Genomic DNA, 14944 nt, shown 5'->3' on the forward strand with positions numbered 1-14944 from the left:
GATGCAGGCTCAGCTGCCCCTGTTTGGTGAAAAATTGAGGTGGGGAAGAAATAAGCCCAGCACTCCCGCGGCTCCTGCTTCTGATTTCCCCGCCCCTGCGAGACATTCTGAGCAGACGCTGGGACAGACTTTCCTACGTGTGCACTCGACCCCCTGCTCCTGGCTTGAAGCCCCCAGGGGTGCCTCTCTGCCTTTCCTGGGTGCTGGATGTCCAGGGCCTCCTGCCTTCCCTTCACAGCCGCGTCCTGTGTCCCTGACTGCAGACCCCACGTACCCCCAACAGCTGCCCGGTTTGCCTCCCAGTCCCCTGCCACATTCCCTGCCCAGAGACCAGGGTGGAAGTGGGAGATGGGGCAAGGACAGGAGGCTCTGGGGGTTGTCCTGGCCGCTGGCAGGCCCCAGCTTGGCGGGCCCATCAGGGCTCTGAGGCCTGGACAGAGGCCCTGGCAAGCCCTGGGTGCCTGGTCCCTCAGCATCCACCACAAAAGTGGTGACGGGACAGCAGGAGGCCAGACTTGCACTTTTGCCCCCAGACAGACGTCAGTGGCATCGCTGCCCCAGTTCTCCATGCCCTGCCTGCAGAGGGGATGTTTGCTGGCCACTGGGGGGGCTTCAAGCCAAGAGCAAGGGGACGAGTCCACACATAGGAAAGTCTGTCCCAGTGTTTGCTCAGAATGTCTTGTGAGGCAGGGAGATGGGAGGCAGGAGCTGCAGGGGACGCTGGCTTATTTCTTTCCCACCTCACATTTCACCAAGGAGGAGCAGCGGAGCCTGCGTTAGATAGCAGCAGGGAAAACCTTCTCACCACACGTCAGGCACGGACGGAACCCCTTTTCCTTCTTCTGCGTCCCCATCGCTCCCCGAGGCTCTGGACTTGAAAACCGCCCTGGCCATGGCATTCTAGTGGGGCAGGGTGGACCTTCCTCCACTCACAATCAGGGAACAGTGAGGCCCCCCATGACCAAGCCCTCCCTGTAGGGACAGCAGGGTCCTGACACTGCGCTTGCCGTCCTCCCCGCTTGTCAACCTCTCTGCCTGAGGCCGGAGCTGAGGAGGACACGGCTGGGATTTGTCCTCTGTGTGCCTCAGCCCTGGCCCCGGCCGCCGTCCCCACGGGCCCTGCGCCTGCATGTGACGCCGGAAGGGGGACTCTGTGTCCTTCTGTGTCTTCAGGCAGGCAACGGAGCACTGTCCCGGGAGCACAGTATGTCAGGCAGGACGGCCTAGCAAAGAGGCAGTGACTGGCCCCTGAGGAGGGGCCCAAGACACCCAGGGGCTCTGCCTCGATGGGGAAGGGGCCTCCAGGCAGAAAACCAGTGAAAGGAGGCCCCGTGGAGGAAGGGAGCACAGCACACCCGAGATGGGGAGGGAGGCACAGCAGCGGTGCGGGATCACACCCACCACAACACTGCGCACGGTCACCTGCTGCGGTGAGGGGCCCGCTGGGTCTGAAAGGTGCAGGCGCTCAGTAACGCTGGCGTTCTCTCCTCTGGACCCCAGCCTTGGACACAGCCTCTGTGCTGGTTCTGGCGGGGGCCGCCTCTCCTGACCACACCCACTCTGTCCACAGGGCCAGGCATGTGAGGCCGCCGCGGGTCATGGAGAACCTCCCTGCTGTGATCACTGAGGAGCCGACCCCCATGGGGAGGGGTCCCGTGGGACCCTCAGGAGGGGGCAGCAGCCGGGACCACGTCTGGACGATGACCACGAGGCCCTCTGTGAGCTGGGAGGAAGCGGGGCCTGAGGAGGCCAAGGCACCGGGGAGAGGCGGTGAGTCCATCCCACCCACTTGTCCACCCCACCTGCCCTGTCCATCCGTCCTTCACCGCGCTGTCCGCCTCCAGGCCTCCTGGGGTAAGGGCTGGGGCTGGGGTTGGGGTCTGTTCTCCATCACTTCTCGTTTCCTTCCCCCGCGTGTGTTTACTGGAGCCACTGTGCCCGCTGAGTCACTTGAGAGGCCAGAGCCCAGCTCGTGGTTTTCCAGGGACAGGTCAGTGATAACGAAGCAAAGAACGAGACAGGGGCATTCGAACCCACATGTTCAGAGACCATTCCAGAAACAGTCCGATGGGTTTGGCCTTGGAACCCCTGAGGGTCCTCAGGACGAGGCATCCTCATTCCCCAGGAGGCACCCAAGGTGCAGAGAGGGAAGGGCCGGGCCAGGCCACCCTGCAGTCAGGGGCTGGGCCAGGACGCGTGCCCAGTCTCCTGAATCCCTGGGAAACCTGAAGGGTGGCCTAGGTGATCTCCAGGATCCCATCTTACCCTCATCCTGAGATCCTGAAGGGGAGGAGGGGAGAGGCAGGGGACACCAAGGCCTGCAAGCCTCTCCCTGGCCGGAGACAGCTGTGGCTGTGACCCCGCCCTGGGCCGCCTCCTCCCAGTGTCCAGCCTCAGCCTGGTCTCCTCTTAGCTGCCCACGTCCCTGTCTCGGGACTCCAGGGCTTAGCACATGGTAGGTGCTCCGTCACTGTTCAAGGGATTGATGAACAAACGATGTGTTTGGACAGTGGCGTGAAAACCTCAGATGCCGTGGTGGCTCACAGCCGGGTGTGGGAGAGTTTTATACCTGCAATCCTGCCCTTCCGCATGAGGGCGGAGATGGGAAGGGGTCGATGGCCTCCTGCCCTGAATCACAAAGGGGAAGTGGTCTGCAGGCACCAGCCTGCCCGGCCAGGAAGGGCGGCTCAGAGGTTTGGGGCGGGGCCTGGGCCTGGGGAGCCCACCAGGCCACGGGATCACGTTCCCTCCAGGGCAGGCCTCACAGAAAGGAAGGGGCTGGGCCGTGCCCAGGGCCATGAGTGCACAGAGCAGGAGGGCCCTGGCCAGCCTCCCACAGAGCCGCGGGGCCCAGGGAGGAGCTGGGAGCCTCTGGGAATGGGAGTGGCTGGCGTTGGAAGCCTTTGCCCTGAGTGGCTGGGTATTTCTTCCTCCAGAGGCTCAGCAAAGCACTGTGGCATCGCCTCTGCCTGGAGCGAATCTCTGTGGGCCCAGCGCAGGGGAGCTGAGGAGACTCTCCCTGCTTAGGAGGCTGGGTGGGCCGAGGGAAAGCTGGCTTAGGGTGGGGCTCCTCAGCTCCTTCACCTCCTCGTCTTCTCTGGGCAATTTCAGACAGACATCAAAGGTGGCAAGAAATAGTGCAGATAATTCCATTTGCCCACAACCAGATTCCTTGAATGTTCACATTTTATGACTTTTACTTTGTGTGTGTACTCGTGTGTGTGTCTGTGTGTGTGTGTGTGTGTGTGTGTGTGTGTGTGTGATTTTCTTCTGATCCTTTTGGGAGTAAATGGCAGACACGATGCCCCTTCATCCTAAAAGGTGTCCATATTTCCTAAAACCAGGACGTTCTCTTACATAACCACATTGTAATTATTTCAGTGTTAATTTCCTGGTTTTAATAACACCATCACCTCATCTACAGGCCTCATTCAGATCTTGCCATTTATCCCAATGATATCCTTTATAGCAAAAAAAAAAATGTGTATATATATTCCTGGGTCACACTTTGTATTCTGACGTGACCTCTCTGAGGTACTTTTAATCTGGAGGCTGCTGTTTTGAAGATACAGTTTGGATCTTTGTAGAATGTCCCTCGATTCTAGTGCAGCTAATATTTCTTCACGATCACATTAGAGATTTGGGCAGGAATCCCACAGAAGCAATGTTTCTTCCGTGCAGACGATGTCCATTAGTCTCTGGCTGGTGATGCTAATTTTGGTCCCTTGGGGAAGGGGCGGCTGCCAGTTCTCCCCACTGCACGGTTATTTTTCTCCCCTCTGCAGTTAGTAGGTAACTGGGGGGACGACACCCTGAAACTGCGTGAATATCCTGTTCCTTGTCAAACTCGTGAAGCTCTACTGTCTCATCATGGGCTGGCCTGGCTGAAATAGTCCTCGCGACAGAGGCTGCCAGGCGGTGACTGTCTAATGAGGCAAGCCTTCTCCATTCAGCAATCAGTTTTCAACTGTAAGGAAGAGCTGTTCCGCTCCCCAGGTATCCACTGATTTAATTCAGCGTAGGCTCACACATCTTTAATCGAGTCTCCGGACTGTATACATCATTACCTATTTTGTCATTCAGATCACCCTAGATTTGGGTTTTCCATGTGTCTACTTCACTCAGTGGGTGCGTCCTCACTCTCTGGGACATGAGATGTTCCGGGCTCATTCTGCACTTTCCCTGCCACAGCCCTGGGATCGGCTGGGTCTCCAGGGAGCCCTGGCTTCTGAACTGGAGGATGATGTTTAGAAGCTGTTGGGCTGGACACCTATCAACTTCAATAGGGACGGCACCTTGTTCAAGAGGCTAAAGAGGACACCCAGAGCCAGCGACCATGACATAGGGTTGATTGAGAGGACTTCCATACAGGGTGGCTCAGCAGTGGCGGGCTGGACAGGCCCCCTGTAAAAAAGCACGCAGTTGATACAGCATTTTCCCTTAGCACCCTCCCTCTACCATACTCCAGCTGGCAAGCCTCATCCAACCCTTCCAAACAAAGGGGCAGGATCTGCACAGCCTACATTCCGTGCGATGAGCCAGGGGCTCAGATCTTCTTCACACAGGGAGTGAATCTCCAGGCTGGCTGCTGCTGGATTCTTTAGTACGAAAGTCTGAGCACACGTTCTTTTTAGCCCACGGGGGCATCCACGGGGTATGTTTCGGTTACAGCTGTCAGGTGCATCAACCAACGGAGCTGAGATCTGAGCAACACACGCTTCTTTCCATTTGAGACATTTCTTTTTTGTTTTTGAGACGGCGTCTCGCTCTGTCGCCTAGGCTAGAGCACAATGTTGCGATCTCGACTCACTACAACCTCCGCCTCCCGGGTTCAAGCAATTCTCCTGCCTCTGCCTCCCGAGTAACTGGGACTACAGGCATGCGCCACCCTACCTGGCTAATTTTTCTATTTTTAGTAGAGACGGGGTTTACCATGTTGGCCAGGCTGGTCTCGAACTCCTGACCTCGTGATCCACCTGCCTCAGCCTCCCAAAGTGCTGGGATTACAGGCGTGAGCCACTGCGCCCGGCCCGTTTGAGACATTTCTGAGTCCTCACTGCATGCCTAGCTCTGGGCTTGGGCTGGGGCTGCAGAGTAAGTGAGGCCTAAGAATGGGCTCTGGCCACACAGGGCAAGCGCACACCACCGCAGGCGGTCAGCAAATGCTGGTGTGAAGTGAACACTATCACTTGGGTGATGCAAGGCCCAAGGCCACTGTGGCTGAGCTACGCCCAGGGCTCGGAGCGAGACGTCCAGGAGGCTGTGAAGACTGGCCACACAGAAGTTCACGACTCTGCTGCTGCAGTTGCAGGTTTTCCTAATCAGATCCCCCTGGATCCTAAGGCCTGGATAGAGAAACTGCACAGGACAAAGATGAAGTGCCCAGGCCAAGATGCAAACTCTGCAGGACCAATGGCCAGAGGGGTGACCCCCAGCAGGGAACCGAGCAGCCAGTAGGGGACCATGTCCCGGCTCCCACCTGCACAAGCTGTGAGGCTGAGCCCATCTGTGGGCGGCAAGATAAAGTCCCCCAAAAATGCCCACGTCCTTATGCCCAGGACCTGTGCCTGCATTACCTCATCCAGCGGAAAGGACTTTGCAGATGTCATCAAAGGCAAGGATCTCGAGATGGAGGGAGGATCCCGGATGCTCCGATGGGCCCTCCATGGAATCACAGGGCCTGTAGAGGAGGAAGGCAGGAGGGAGAGGCAGAAAAAGAGATGCAGTGACAAAGCGGAATAGCAGTGGCGGCCACAAGCCGAGGGACATGTGCGGCCTCTTGAGGGCCAGGAGTGGATTCTCCCCAGAGCCCCTGGGAGGAACAGGGCCCTGTCCACACCCTCACTTTGGCTCTGTGAGGCGCATTGGAAGTTCAGAGCAGCGGGGTCCTACCAGTCGTGTGGTCTTAATCTTCTGAGTGTGGGGCAGCTTGTCCCAGCACACTGGGAAATGCAGGCAGTTTCCCTCCTTGCTGGGCTCTGGGGAGACTGGAGGAAGGCAGCTGTGGGAAAGGCGGCTTGTGCGGGACAGAACTCACCTCTTTTGTTGCAGAAAGACCTGGAGCGTTTGGTGCCTTCAGGGCAGCCAGGCATTTGCTTGGTCTCCCCTAATCCTGGGAACCTGCTGTGTTGCAGACGAGGCTTCTCCCACCCGTGTGGCTGGGCCTGCCGCTGGGACCCCTCCCTGGCAGATGGGGGCTTATCCCACAGGTAAACATCCTGCGCCCCACGCAGGGCTTCAGGTTCAAATCTGGGCTGTGGCGCTCCCTGGGCATCCAAGAGTCTAACCCAGGGCTTCTCAACGTGTGGCCTCAGACTTCCCGCCTTAAAATCACGTAGGAATAGAAAGAGGGGCTTGTTAAATGCGGATGCCCAGGTCCTGCACCCAGAGGGGGACATAGCCCCTGGGGGCTCCCTTAAGCATCCCTGTATGCGTCTGAACAAAGAGGGGACGTGGGTCCTGGGGGCTCTGTGGGTGACACCGTGGGGAGGGGCTTCGCAGGTGCCATGTGGTAAGAAGTAGGTGAAAGTGCCCTCTGCGTGGTGGCGTGAGGCATCCAGGCACAGGCTTCCCAGGGATGGGATCTCCGCAGGGCACGGGCGGAGGGAGGCAGCCCCGGGCTGGGGAGCAGAGCCCACAGAGGGGGCCCAGGAAGTTGTGGGCTGTGGAGGTGTTAAAAAGCCGCTTACCCTGGAGACCCCCTGACCCCCAGCTGGGGAGGAATGGAGACCCCAGCATCCATGTTGGCTTTTCGCCTTTGCTGTGATGCCCGACTGTCCTCTGACTTTCCTTTTGTGTGGTCAGCACTGCTGGTGGCCACTTGGGATGACCAGGATGCGTTAGGCAATAGGACAGGTTATTTAGAATTTGAAAATGCAGGCCGGGTGCGGTGGCTCATGCCTGTAATCCCAGCACTTTGGGAGGCTGAGGCAGGTGGATCACTTGAGGTCAGGAGTTCAAGATCAGCCTGGCCCATATGGAGAAACCCCATCTCTACTAAAAATACAAAAATTAGCTGGCACACGCCTGTAATCCCAGCTACTTGGAGGCTGAGGCAGGAGAATCACTTGAACCCAGGAGGCAGAGGTTGCAGTGAGCCGAGATTGCGCCATTGCACTCCAGCCTGGGCGACAGAGCGAGACTCTGTTCTAAAAAACAACAACAACAAAAAAGGGATAATGCAATGCCCACCCTCTTATGGGAGCAGGAACTTCAGGCCATCACAGCGCAGGAACCATTGTGGAATGATGGGCTGGTGTCTCCTGTTGGAGGAGTGGATTCCAGATTCCAGAGGTGTCCAGATTGGCCCTTCCCCCACAGCGGGTGAGGGTGTTTGCTCAAGGGCCCCTTAGCGGAAAACTCTCAGGCAGGTGCTTCAGGGTTATTCAAAGGTGTGAGAATCCGTCTCTGCCTCTGTCTCATTTCCATCTGTCTCTCCAGCTCTCCTCCCTCTCCCCTCCCATTTTCTCCCCTCTCCCTCCCTCTCCCCTCCCATTTTCTCCCCTCGCCCTCCCTCTCCCCTCCCATTTTCTCCCTCTCCCTCCCTCCCTCTCCCCCCCTCCCATTTTCTCCCCTCTCTCCCTCCCTCTCCCCTCCTGGTTTCTCTCCAGCTCTCCCTCCCTCTCCCCCTCCCCATTTTCTCCCCTCTCCCTCCCTCTCTCCCTCCTGGTTTCTCTCCAGCTCTCCCTCCCTCTCCCCCTCCCATTTTCTCCCCTCTCCCTCCCTCTCTCCCTCCTGGTTTCTCTCCAGCTCTCCCTCCCTCTCTCCCTCCTGGTTTCTCTCCAGCTCTCCTCCCTCTCTCCCTCCTGGTTTCTCTCCAGCTTTCCCTCCTTCTCCCCTCCCATTTTCTCCCCTCTCCCTCCCTCCCTCTCCTCCTCCCTCCTGGTTTCTCTCCAGCTCTCCCTCCCTCTCCCCTCCTGGTTTCTCTCCAGCTCTCCTCCCTCTCCCCTCCTGGTTTCTCTCCAGCTCTCCCTCCCTCTCCCCTCCTGGTTTCTCTCCAGCTCTCCTCCCTCTCTCCCTCCTGGTTTCTCTCCAGCTTTCCCTCCTTCTCCCCTCCCATTTTCTCCCTCTCCCCTCCCTCTCTCCCTCCCATTTTCTCCCCTCTCCCTCCCTCTCCCCCCTCCCCTCCCTCTCCCCCTCCCATTTTTTTCCCCCTCTCCCTCCCTCTCTCCCTCCCTCCTGGTTTCTCTCCAGCTTTCCCTCCTTCTCCCCTCCCATTTTCTCCCCTCTCCCTCCCTCTCTCCCCTCCCATTTTCTCCCCTCTCCCTCCCTCCCCCCCTCCCATTTTCTCCCCTCTCCCTCCCTCTCTCCCTCCTGGTTTCTCTCCAGCTCTCCCTCCCTCTCCCCCTCCCATTTTCTCCCCCTCCCCTCCCTCTCTCCCTCCTGGTTTCTCTCCAGCTTTCCTCCCTCTCCCCTCCCATTTTCTCCCCTCTCCCTCCCTCTCTCCCTCCTGGTTTCTCTCCCCTCCCTCCCTCTCCCCTCCCATTTTCTCCCCTCTCCCTCCCTCTCTCCCTCTTGGTTTCTCTCCAGCTCTCCCTCCCTCCCCTCCCATTTTCTCCCCTCCCTCCCCTTCCTCCTCCCTCCCTCCTGGTTTCTCTCCAGCTTTCCCTCCCTCTCCCCCTCCCATTTTCTCTCCCTCTCCCTCCCTCTCTCCCTCCTGGTTTCTCTCCAGCTTTCCCTCCCTCTCCCCCCTCCCATTTTCTCCCCTCTCCCTCCCTCTCTCCCTCCTGGTTTCTCTCCCTCTCCCTCCCCTCTCCCCCTCCCATTTTCTCCCCTCTCCCTCCCTCTCTCCCTCCTGGTTTCTCTCCAGCTTTCCCTTCCTCCCCCTCCCATTTTCTCCCCTCTCCCTCCCTCTCTCCCTCCCATTTTCTCCCCTCCCTCCCCTCCCTCTCCCCCTCCCATTTTCTCCCCTCTCCCTCCCTCTCTCCCTCCTGGTTTCTCTCCAGCTCTCCCTCCCTCCCTCCCCCCTCCCATTTTCTCCCCTTCCCTCCCTCTCTCCCTCCTGGTTTCTCTCCCTCCCTCCCTCTCCCCCTCCCATTTTCTCCCCTCTCCCTCCCTCTCTCCCTCCTGGTTTCTCTCCAGCTTTCCCTCCCTCTCCCCCTCCCATTTTCTCCCCTCTCCCTCCCTCTCTCCCTCCTTCTCTCCCTCCTGGTTTCTCTCCCCTCCTCCCTGTCTCCCTCCCATTTTCTCCCCTCTCCCTCCCTCTCTCCCTCCTGGTTTCTCTCCAGCTTTCCCTCCCTCTCTCCCTCCCATTTTCTCCCCTCTCCCTCCCTCTCCTCTCTCCCTCCTGGTTTCTCTCCCCTCCCTCCCTCTCCGCCTCCCATTTTCTTCCCCCTCCTGGTTTCTCCCCTCTCCCTCCCTCTCCCCCCACCCGTTTCCTCCCTTCTCCCTCTTTCCCCTACTTTTCTCCCTTCTCCCTCCCTCTCCCCCCTCTAGTTTCTCCTCAATCCCTCCCTCTCCCCATCCCGTTTTCTTCCCTCTCCCTCCCTCTCCCCCCCCCTCCCATTTTCTCCCTTCTCCCTCCTTCTCCCCCTCCCATTTTCTCCCCCCTCCCTCCCTTTCCCCCTCCCATTTTCTTCCCCCTCCTGGTTTCTCCCCTCTCCCTCCCTCTCCCCCTCCGATTTTCTTCCCCCTCCTGGTTTCTCCCCTCTCACTCCCTCTCCCCCCACCCGTTTTCTCCCTTCTCCCTCTTTCCCCCACTTTTCTCCCTTCTCCCTCTTTCCTCTACTTTTCTCCCTTCTCCCTCCCTCTCCCCCTCTGGTTTCTCCTCAATCCCTCCCTCTCCCCATCCCGTTTTCTTCCCTCTCCCTCCCTCTCCCCACCCTCCCATTTTCTCCCTTCTCCCTCCTTCTCCCCCTCCCCATTTTCTCCCCCTTCCTCCTTCTCCCCCTCCCATTTTCTCCCCCTCCCTCCCTTTCCCCCTCCTGGCTTCTCTCCTCTCCCTCCCTCTCCCCCACCCAGTTTCTCCCCTCTCTGTCCCTCTCCACCCCCGCCCCCGTTTTCTCCCTTCTCCTTCCCTCTCCCCGTCCCCGTTTCTCCCCTCTCCCTGCTCTCCTTCTCCCGTTCTACTACTCATTCTCTTCCCCGTCTCCCCCACTTCTCCCTTTGGCTCTGTAGAGGGAATGGAATGGAATTCCCTGGAATGACACTGCCTAGAGATCTGGGGTGGAGTCTTGACCTGGAGGATGGGGAAGCCTTTTTCCTCTGTGTTTCCAGGCACTGGGAGGGATAGTGCACAGGGCAGACGGGGTCACAGCCCCGGGAGCTTGGATTCTAGTGGGAAATTGCCAACCTCAGACATTGAGGAGGGGGGTAGATCTCAGGAGCCCTGCGGCCCCCGTGGCAGGTGGCCCCCGAATGGGACCCAGCAGACAGAGCCCACGCCCACCCCTGCGGAAGGTTCCCCTGGACGGTGCCACAGGGACGGCCCAGAGCAGGGGTGATGGGTCGGACCGTGCCGTCATGGGGTCCCAGTGGCTCTGCACAGATCAGGGCACAGACAGGAGGGAGGGCCAGGTGTGAACAGCTGCCCAGGTCAGACCCGCCGAGGCTCGGAACCAGGATGGGGGCAGGGGTGGGGTGGGGGGTGGAGCCCACGGGGTTGCTGGTGGCTGATGTGGTGTGTGAGTGGGAGGTGTTATTGATCTGAACAGGGGTGGGGGCCTCTGCCCTCTGAGAGACAGGGAGGAAGTGGAGAGGAGCTGGCTTAGGGAGGCGGAACTGAGGTTTCCAAGGTGCTTGTGGGGTGTGTGCTGGAGGTGGGTGCCCCATGGTCCCAGACTCCCCACCTTACAGTCACCATGGGGGTGGAAGAGGGGCTTGCTAAATGCAGCTGTCCAGGTCCTGTGCCCGCAGGTTCCGATGCAGCAACCCTCTAGGGGCAGGGCGCTGAGGGGAAGGGTTGGAGGTCACGGTGACAGGGAGGAGAGACCATCTGTGTGCAGTGGTTGCTGTGCCGGCCTGGCCTGCAGGGGACGTGAGTCCACTTGTCTCCAGCACTCCATAGGACAGGCACTCATCCCGAAGGAAACAGGCTGGGAGCTAAGCAGCGGTCCAAGGCCTTTTTAGGGGTGGGGCAAGGTTGAGATCTAAACCCAGGGCCTGGGCTCCCCAGGAGCCCACTGCCCAGGCCTTCGGGGTCAGGTGTGTGGGTTGGAGGCTGGCAGGGGGAGTACAGTGTCCCACAGACCTCCCAGCCCAGGCTAGACCAGCTGCCCACTCTCCATCTGCCCCTCCAGACCTGACCCTGCAGCTGCTGGCTGTGCGGAGGAAGAGCGGGCTACAGGACCCCGGCCTACAGCAGACCCTCCGGGGCCAGCTCCGCCTGCTGGAGAATGACAGCCGGGAGATGGCCCGCGTGCTCGGGGTGAGTAGCCTTCTGGGGCCTGGGCAGGGATGGGAGCTGGAGTCGGGGGCAGGGAGGGACTGAGGTGCAGTGTCTGAGACCGGGGACAGAGGACACAGGCCTCAGAGAGCAAGAGCCACTCGGGAGAGTGGTGGCCTCGGAGGGAGGGGAGGCTGTGATGCCCAGGGGATGGCGAAGGGTTGTTTCTCCCACTTGCTTCGTGGGGGACACTGTGATCGTCCCCTCTGCTCTCCCACAGCCCCAGCACAGGGGACCTCGGGCTGTCGCTTTCTCCACCTGTCCTCCACTCGCAAGGACTGTCAAAGTCTCTTTGATGGGGAGTTAAGGACAAGTGTGAAGTTAGTCTTATTATTTTTTTCCTGGCGACAAAGCCAGCATCCTGCGGGCCTCTGCACACACCAGCGTTCTGGGGAGGCTGGCACAGGGTGTGTCTGGGCCTGGCAGACCTCCCCATGGCTGAGGGCCAGGGGCTTGGGAGCTGGGCTGGACATTACCACCACTGACTGGGGTTGAACCAGCCTGGCCTTGGCCGGTGCCTGTTAGCCTCTATGAACCCTGCTTCCTCAGCCACACACTGGGGATGCTTAGAATTACGTCCCTAGGAGCTGACTTGAGGGTTATGTGATTAACTCACACCAAGCACCTGCAGGGTGCTGGACACATAGTACCTGCTCGACACGTGGGGCTGTGGTGCGTGATGTCGGGCACAGGTGCACTGAGTCAGTGTGCTGGCTCTGGGTTTGAATCTCAGCTGAGCCACTTACAGAGGTCAGACCTTGGATAAGAAATGGGGCCTTCAGCGGGACATGGTGGCTCACACCTATAATCCCAGCACTTTGGGTGAATGAGGAAGGAGGATCACTTGAGCCCAGGAGTTCAAGACCAGCTTCAGCAACATAGGGAGACCTTGTCTCTACAAAACATAAAAAAGTTAGCCAGGTGTGATGGTACACACCTGTGGGAGGGTAAAATGGGTGGATTACCTGAGCCCAGGAGGTTGAGGCTGCAATGAACTGTGATTGTGCCACTGCACTCCAGCCTGGGTGGCAGAGTGGGACCTCATCTCTAAAAAAAAAGAAAAGAATAGAAAAGAAAGAAACAGGGCCTTATTTTTTGTCTCTCAAATGGAGATTCTAATAGTACCCCGTGACACACACTTCCCGAGTTGGAAGAGCTGTGTTAGCTGCTGTTATTTTTCTTGTGCCTATCAACACTGATGAGTAGAAATCAGAGGAGAGGGGATGCTGGCTGGGGAGATGGAAATCAGAGCTGATGCTGCAGGTGGGGCTGGGAGCACAGCCGAACAGGAACCAGCTTAGGTGGGGAGAACAGGCGGTCACTGGTGTGTGGGGGATAAGGCAGGTGGAGTGCTGAGGCGGAGGCGTAGAGGGTGAGGGGCCAGGGCATGGGGGCCACATGAGCTCTGGGAAGGGCAGGAGCTGCTCCCCACAGGCTCTGGGGAGCCATGGCTGGCTTGAGAGCAGGGGAGGAGCTGACTTGGAATGTGAAGGAATCTGCCCTGGGTGTGTTGTGCCCCGCTGGGGCCACGTCTGTGAGATGTTTCTGTCATGTGGACTTATCCTCCTGACAGATGCCCCAGAGCTCCTGGGACCCTCTCGAATTCCTATTTCTTTCTCTTAAGGAATTATCAGCCAGGCTGCTGTCGATCCACAGTGACCAGGACCGGATCGTGGTGACGTTTAAGACTTTTGAAGAAATCTGGAAGTTTTCCACCTACCACGCTCTTGGTAAAGAGGTGACCCTCCCAGAATTGGTCATGGGGACGCCTGTTGGAAGGTGCTGGTCACACACCATGCACTTAGATTACAGATTGGTGCTTTATTTATTTATCTATTGTTTTAAGACGAAGTCTCACTCTGTCACTCAGGCTGGAGTACAGTGGTGCAATCTTAGCTCACTGCAACCCCTGCCCCCTGGGTTCAAGCGATTCTCCTGCCTCAGCTTCCTGAGTAACTGGGATTATAGGCACAAGCCACCATGCCCAGCTAAATTTTTGTATTTTTAGTAGAGATGGGGTTTCACTATGTTGACCAAGTTGATCTCAAACTCCTGGCTTCAGGTGATCTGCCCGCCTCGGCCTCCCAGAGTGCTGGCATCACAGGCGTGAGCCACAAATTCGTGCTTTAGAACAGGCAGGTTCACAAAGGCCTCACCAGCGAGATAGCAACACTGGTGTGCGCACCTGGTGCTCAGGGAGAAATGCCGGGTAGGCGGAGTCGTGGACGGATGTGGGTCTTTGTTGCAGGAATGATTTAGGCTGTGCCTCTAGTTGCCTTCACATGCTGCCTTCTGTAATTTCACTCAACCACAACTTGAGGGAAGCTGCCATCCAGTGGCCTCAGTGCTGACCGGGAAAGCTGTTATTTGAAAGCTGACCCACGTGAGCTCTTCCTGAAATGTTCCCTGTTCCATTTGGAGGAATTCCAGGCTCTAACGGAGCCTCCCTGGGGATCTTGCTGTACCACCCTTGATTTCAGGGCCGAGTAAGTTAGGGAATAGGAATTGTAGCCACAATTCCCCGAGCACCGGTGAGCAGGGCTGACGCTCATCCCCCTTGGCCGGTTCTTGGAGGAAGTGGCTCATCCTTGGCTGCCCATCCACAGTGGTGGCCATTGCGGGCGGGGCAGGGGGGCGTCCATCCAGAGGGCAGCAGGCTTCCCGTCCCCGTCTTTCAGAGTCCACTGTACGCTGAGTGTGGAGGAAGGATTCTCACGTCACTTGCCTGTGCCTTAAGCGTGCACCGAGCCTCCTAGTTCAGCTGCGGTGAACGAAGGCTCACTGTCCCAGACCGGAGTGGGGAGCTCGCAGCATCCCAGAGACAAGGCTTCAGCTGATAGAAATGGAAACAGATATCAGCTCATAACGCGGGGTGGGGCTCGCGCATGTGCGTTTCAGACTCACCTTGCTGCTAGCCCGCACCCCCCACGGCCTGCACGGCCCCGACCACATGGTCTCTGTCTCACAGAGGGGGATACGGAGGCGTGGGGAGGTCACATAACTTGACCATGGTTGCCGCTGGTGGGTGCTGGAGCTGGGCTTGACCTCTCACAGCCCGGACGGTCAGGCTGTGTAGCCAGCACTGTGTGCACCTCAGGGGAAGTCTCCCTGGACCTGGTCAGTGCAGGGCTCAGCTAACCTGGGGCCACGCAGGCTTCCCTGCCTCCCTGCCCCTCTTTCGGAGCCCTCAGGTGACCGGGCCTTGCCTCCACAGGCTTCACTCATCACTGCCTGGCAAACCTGCTTATGGACCAGGCCTTCTGGCTGCTCTCGCCCAGTGAGGAGGAGGAGACGGCCATCCAAGTCCATGTGGATGAGAACGCCTTGAGGCTGACCCACGAGAGCCTCCTCGTCCAAGAAGGTGAGTGTTGCATGGGGTGATGGCCAAGGTCTAGCTGTGCGGGACACGCCCGGGCCGTGGGGTGACAGCTTGGATCCCGCTGTGCTGAGCATGCCTGGGGCTGTGGGCTGCGGAGCCTCTGGAGGCCGAGGGATGTTTCAGGCAGGGAGGTGTGCTTGGTGTGGCACTGTCACTTAGTGGTAGAGACCCTGGCCAGCCCC

General features: G+C 58.8%; 1 protein-coding gene across 1 annotated transcript in view; it reads left to right on the forward strand.

Moving 5' to 3' along the window:
- The window catches only part of SH3TC1 (SH3 domain and tetratricopeptide repeats 1), a 48609-nt gene that overhangs the window by 4323 nt on the left and 29342 nt on the right, over positions 1–14944 (forward strand). Inside the window, 5 exon segments of the mRNA XM_050792241.1 lie at positions 1571–1770; positions 6135–6209; positions 11238–11365; positions 13008–13113; positions 14598–14744. Coding sequence (XP_050648198.1) covers positions 1599–1770; positions 6135–6209; positions 11238–11365; positions 13008–13113; positions 14598–14744 — 628 coding nt within the window. The 5' untranslated portion in view covers positions 1571–1598.

This window comes from Macaca thibetana, chromosome 5 (genome assembly GCF_024542745.1).
Source record: "Macaca thibetana thibetana isolate TM-01 chromosome 5, ASM2454274v1, whole genome shotgun sequence".
Taxonomy (NCBI): domain Eukaryota; kingdom Metazoa; phylum Chordata; class Mammalia; order Primates; family Cercopithecidae; genus Macaca; species Macaca thibetana.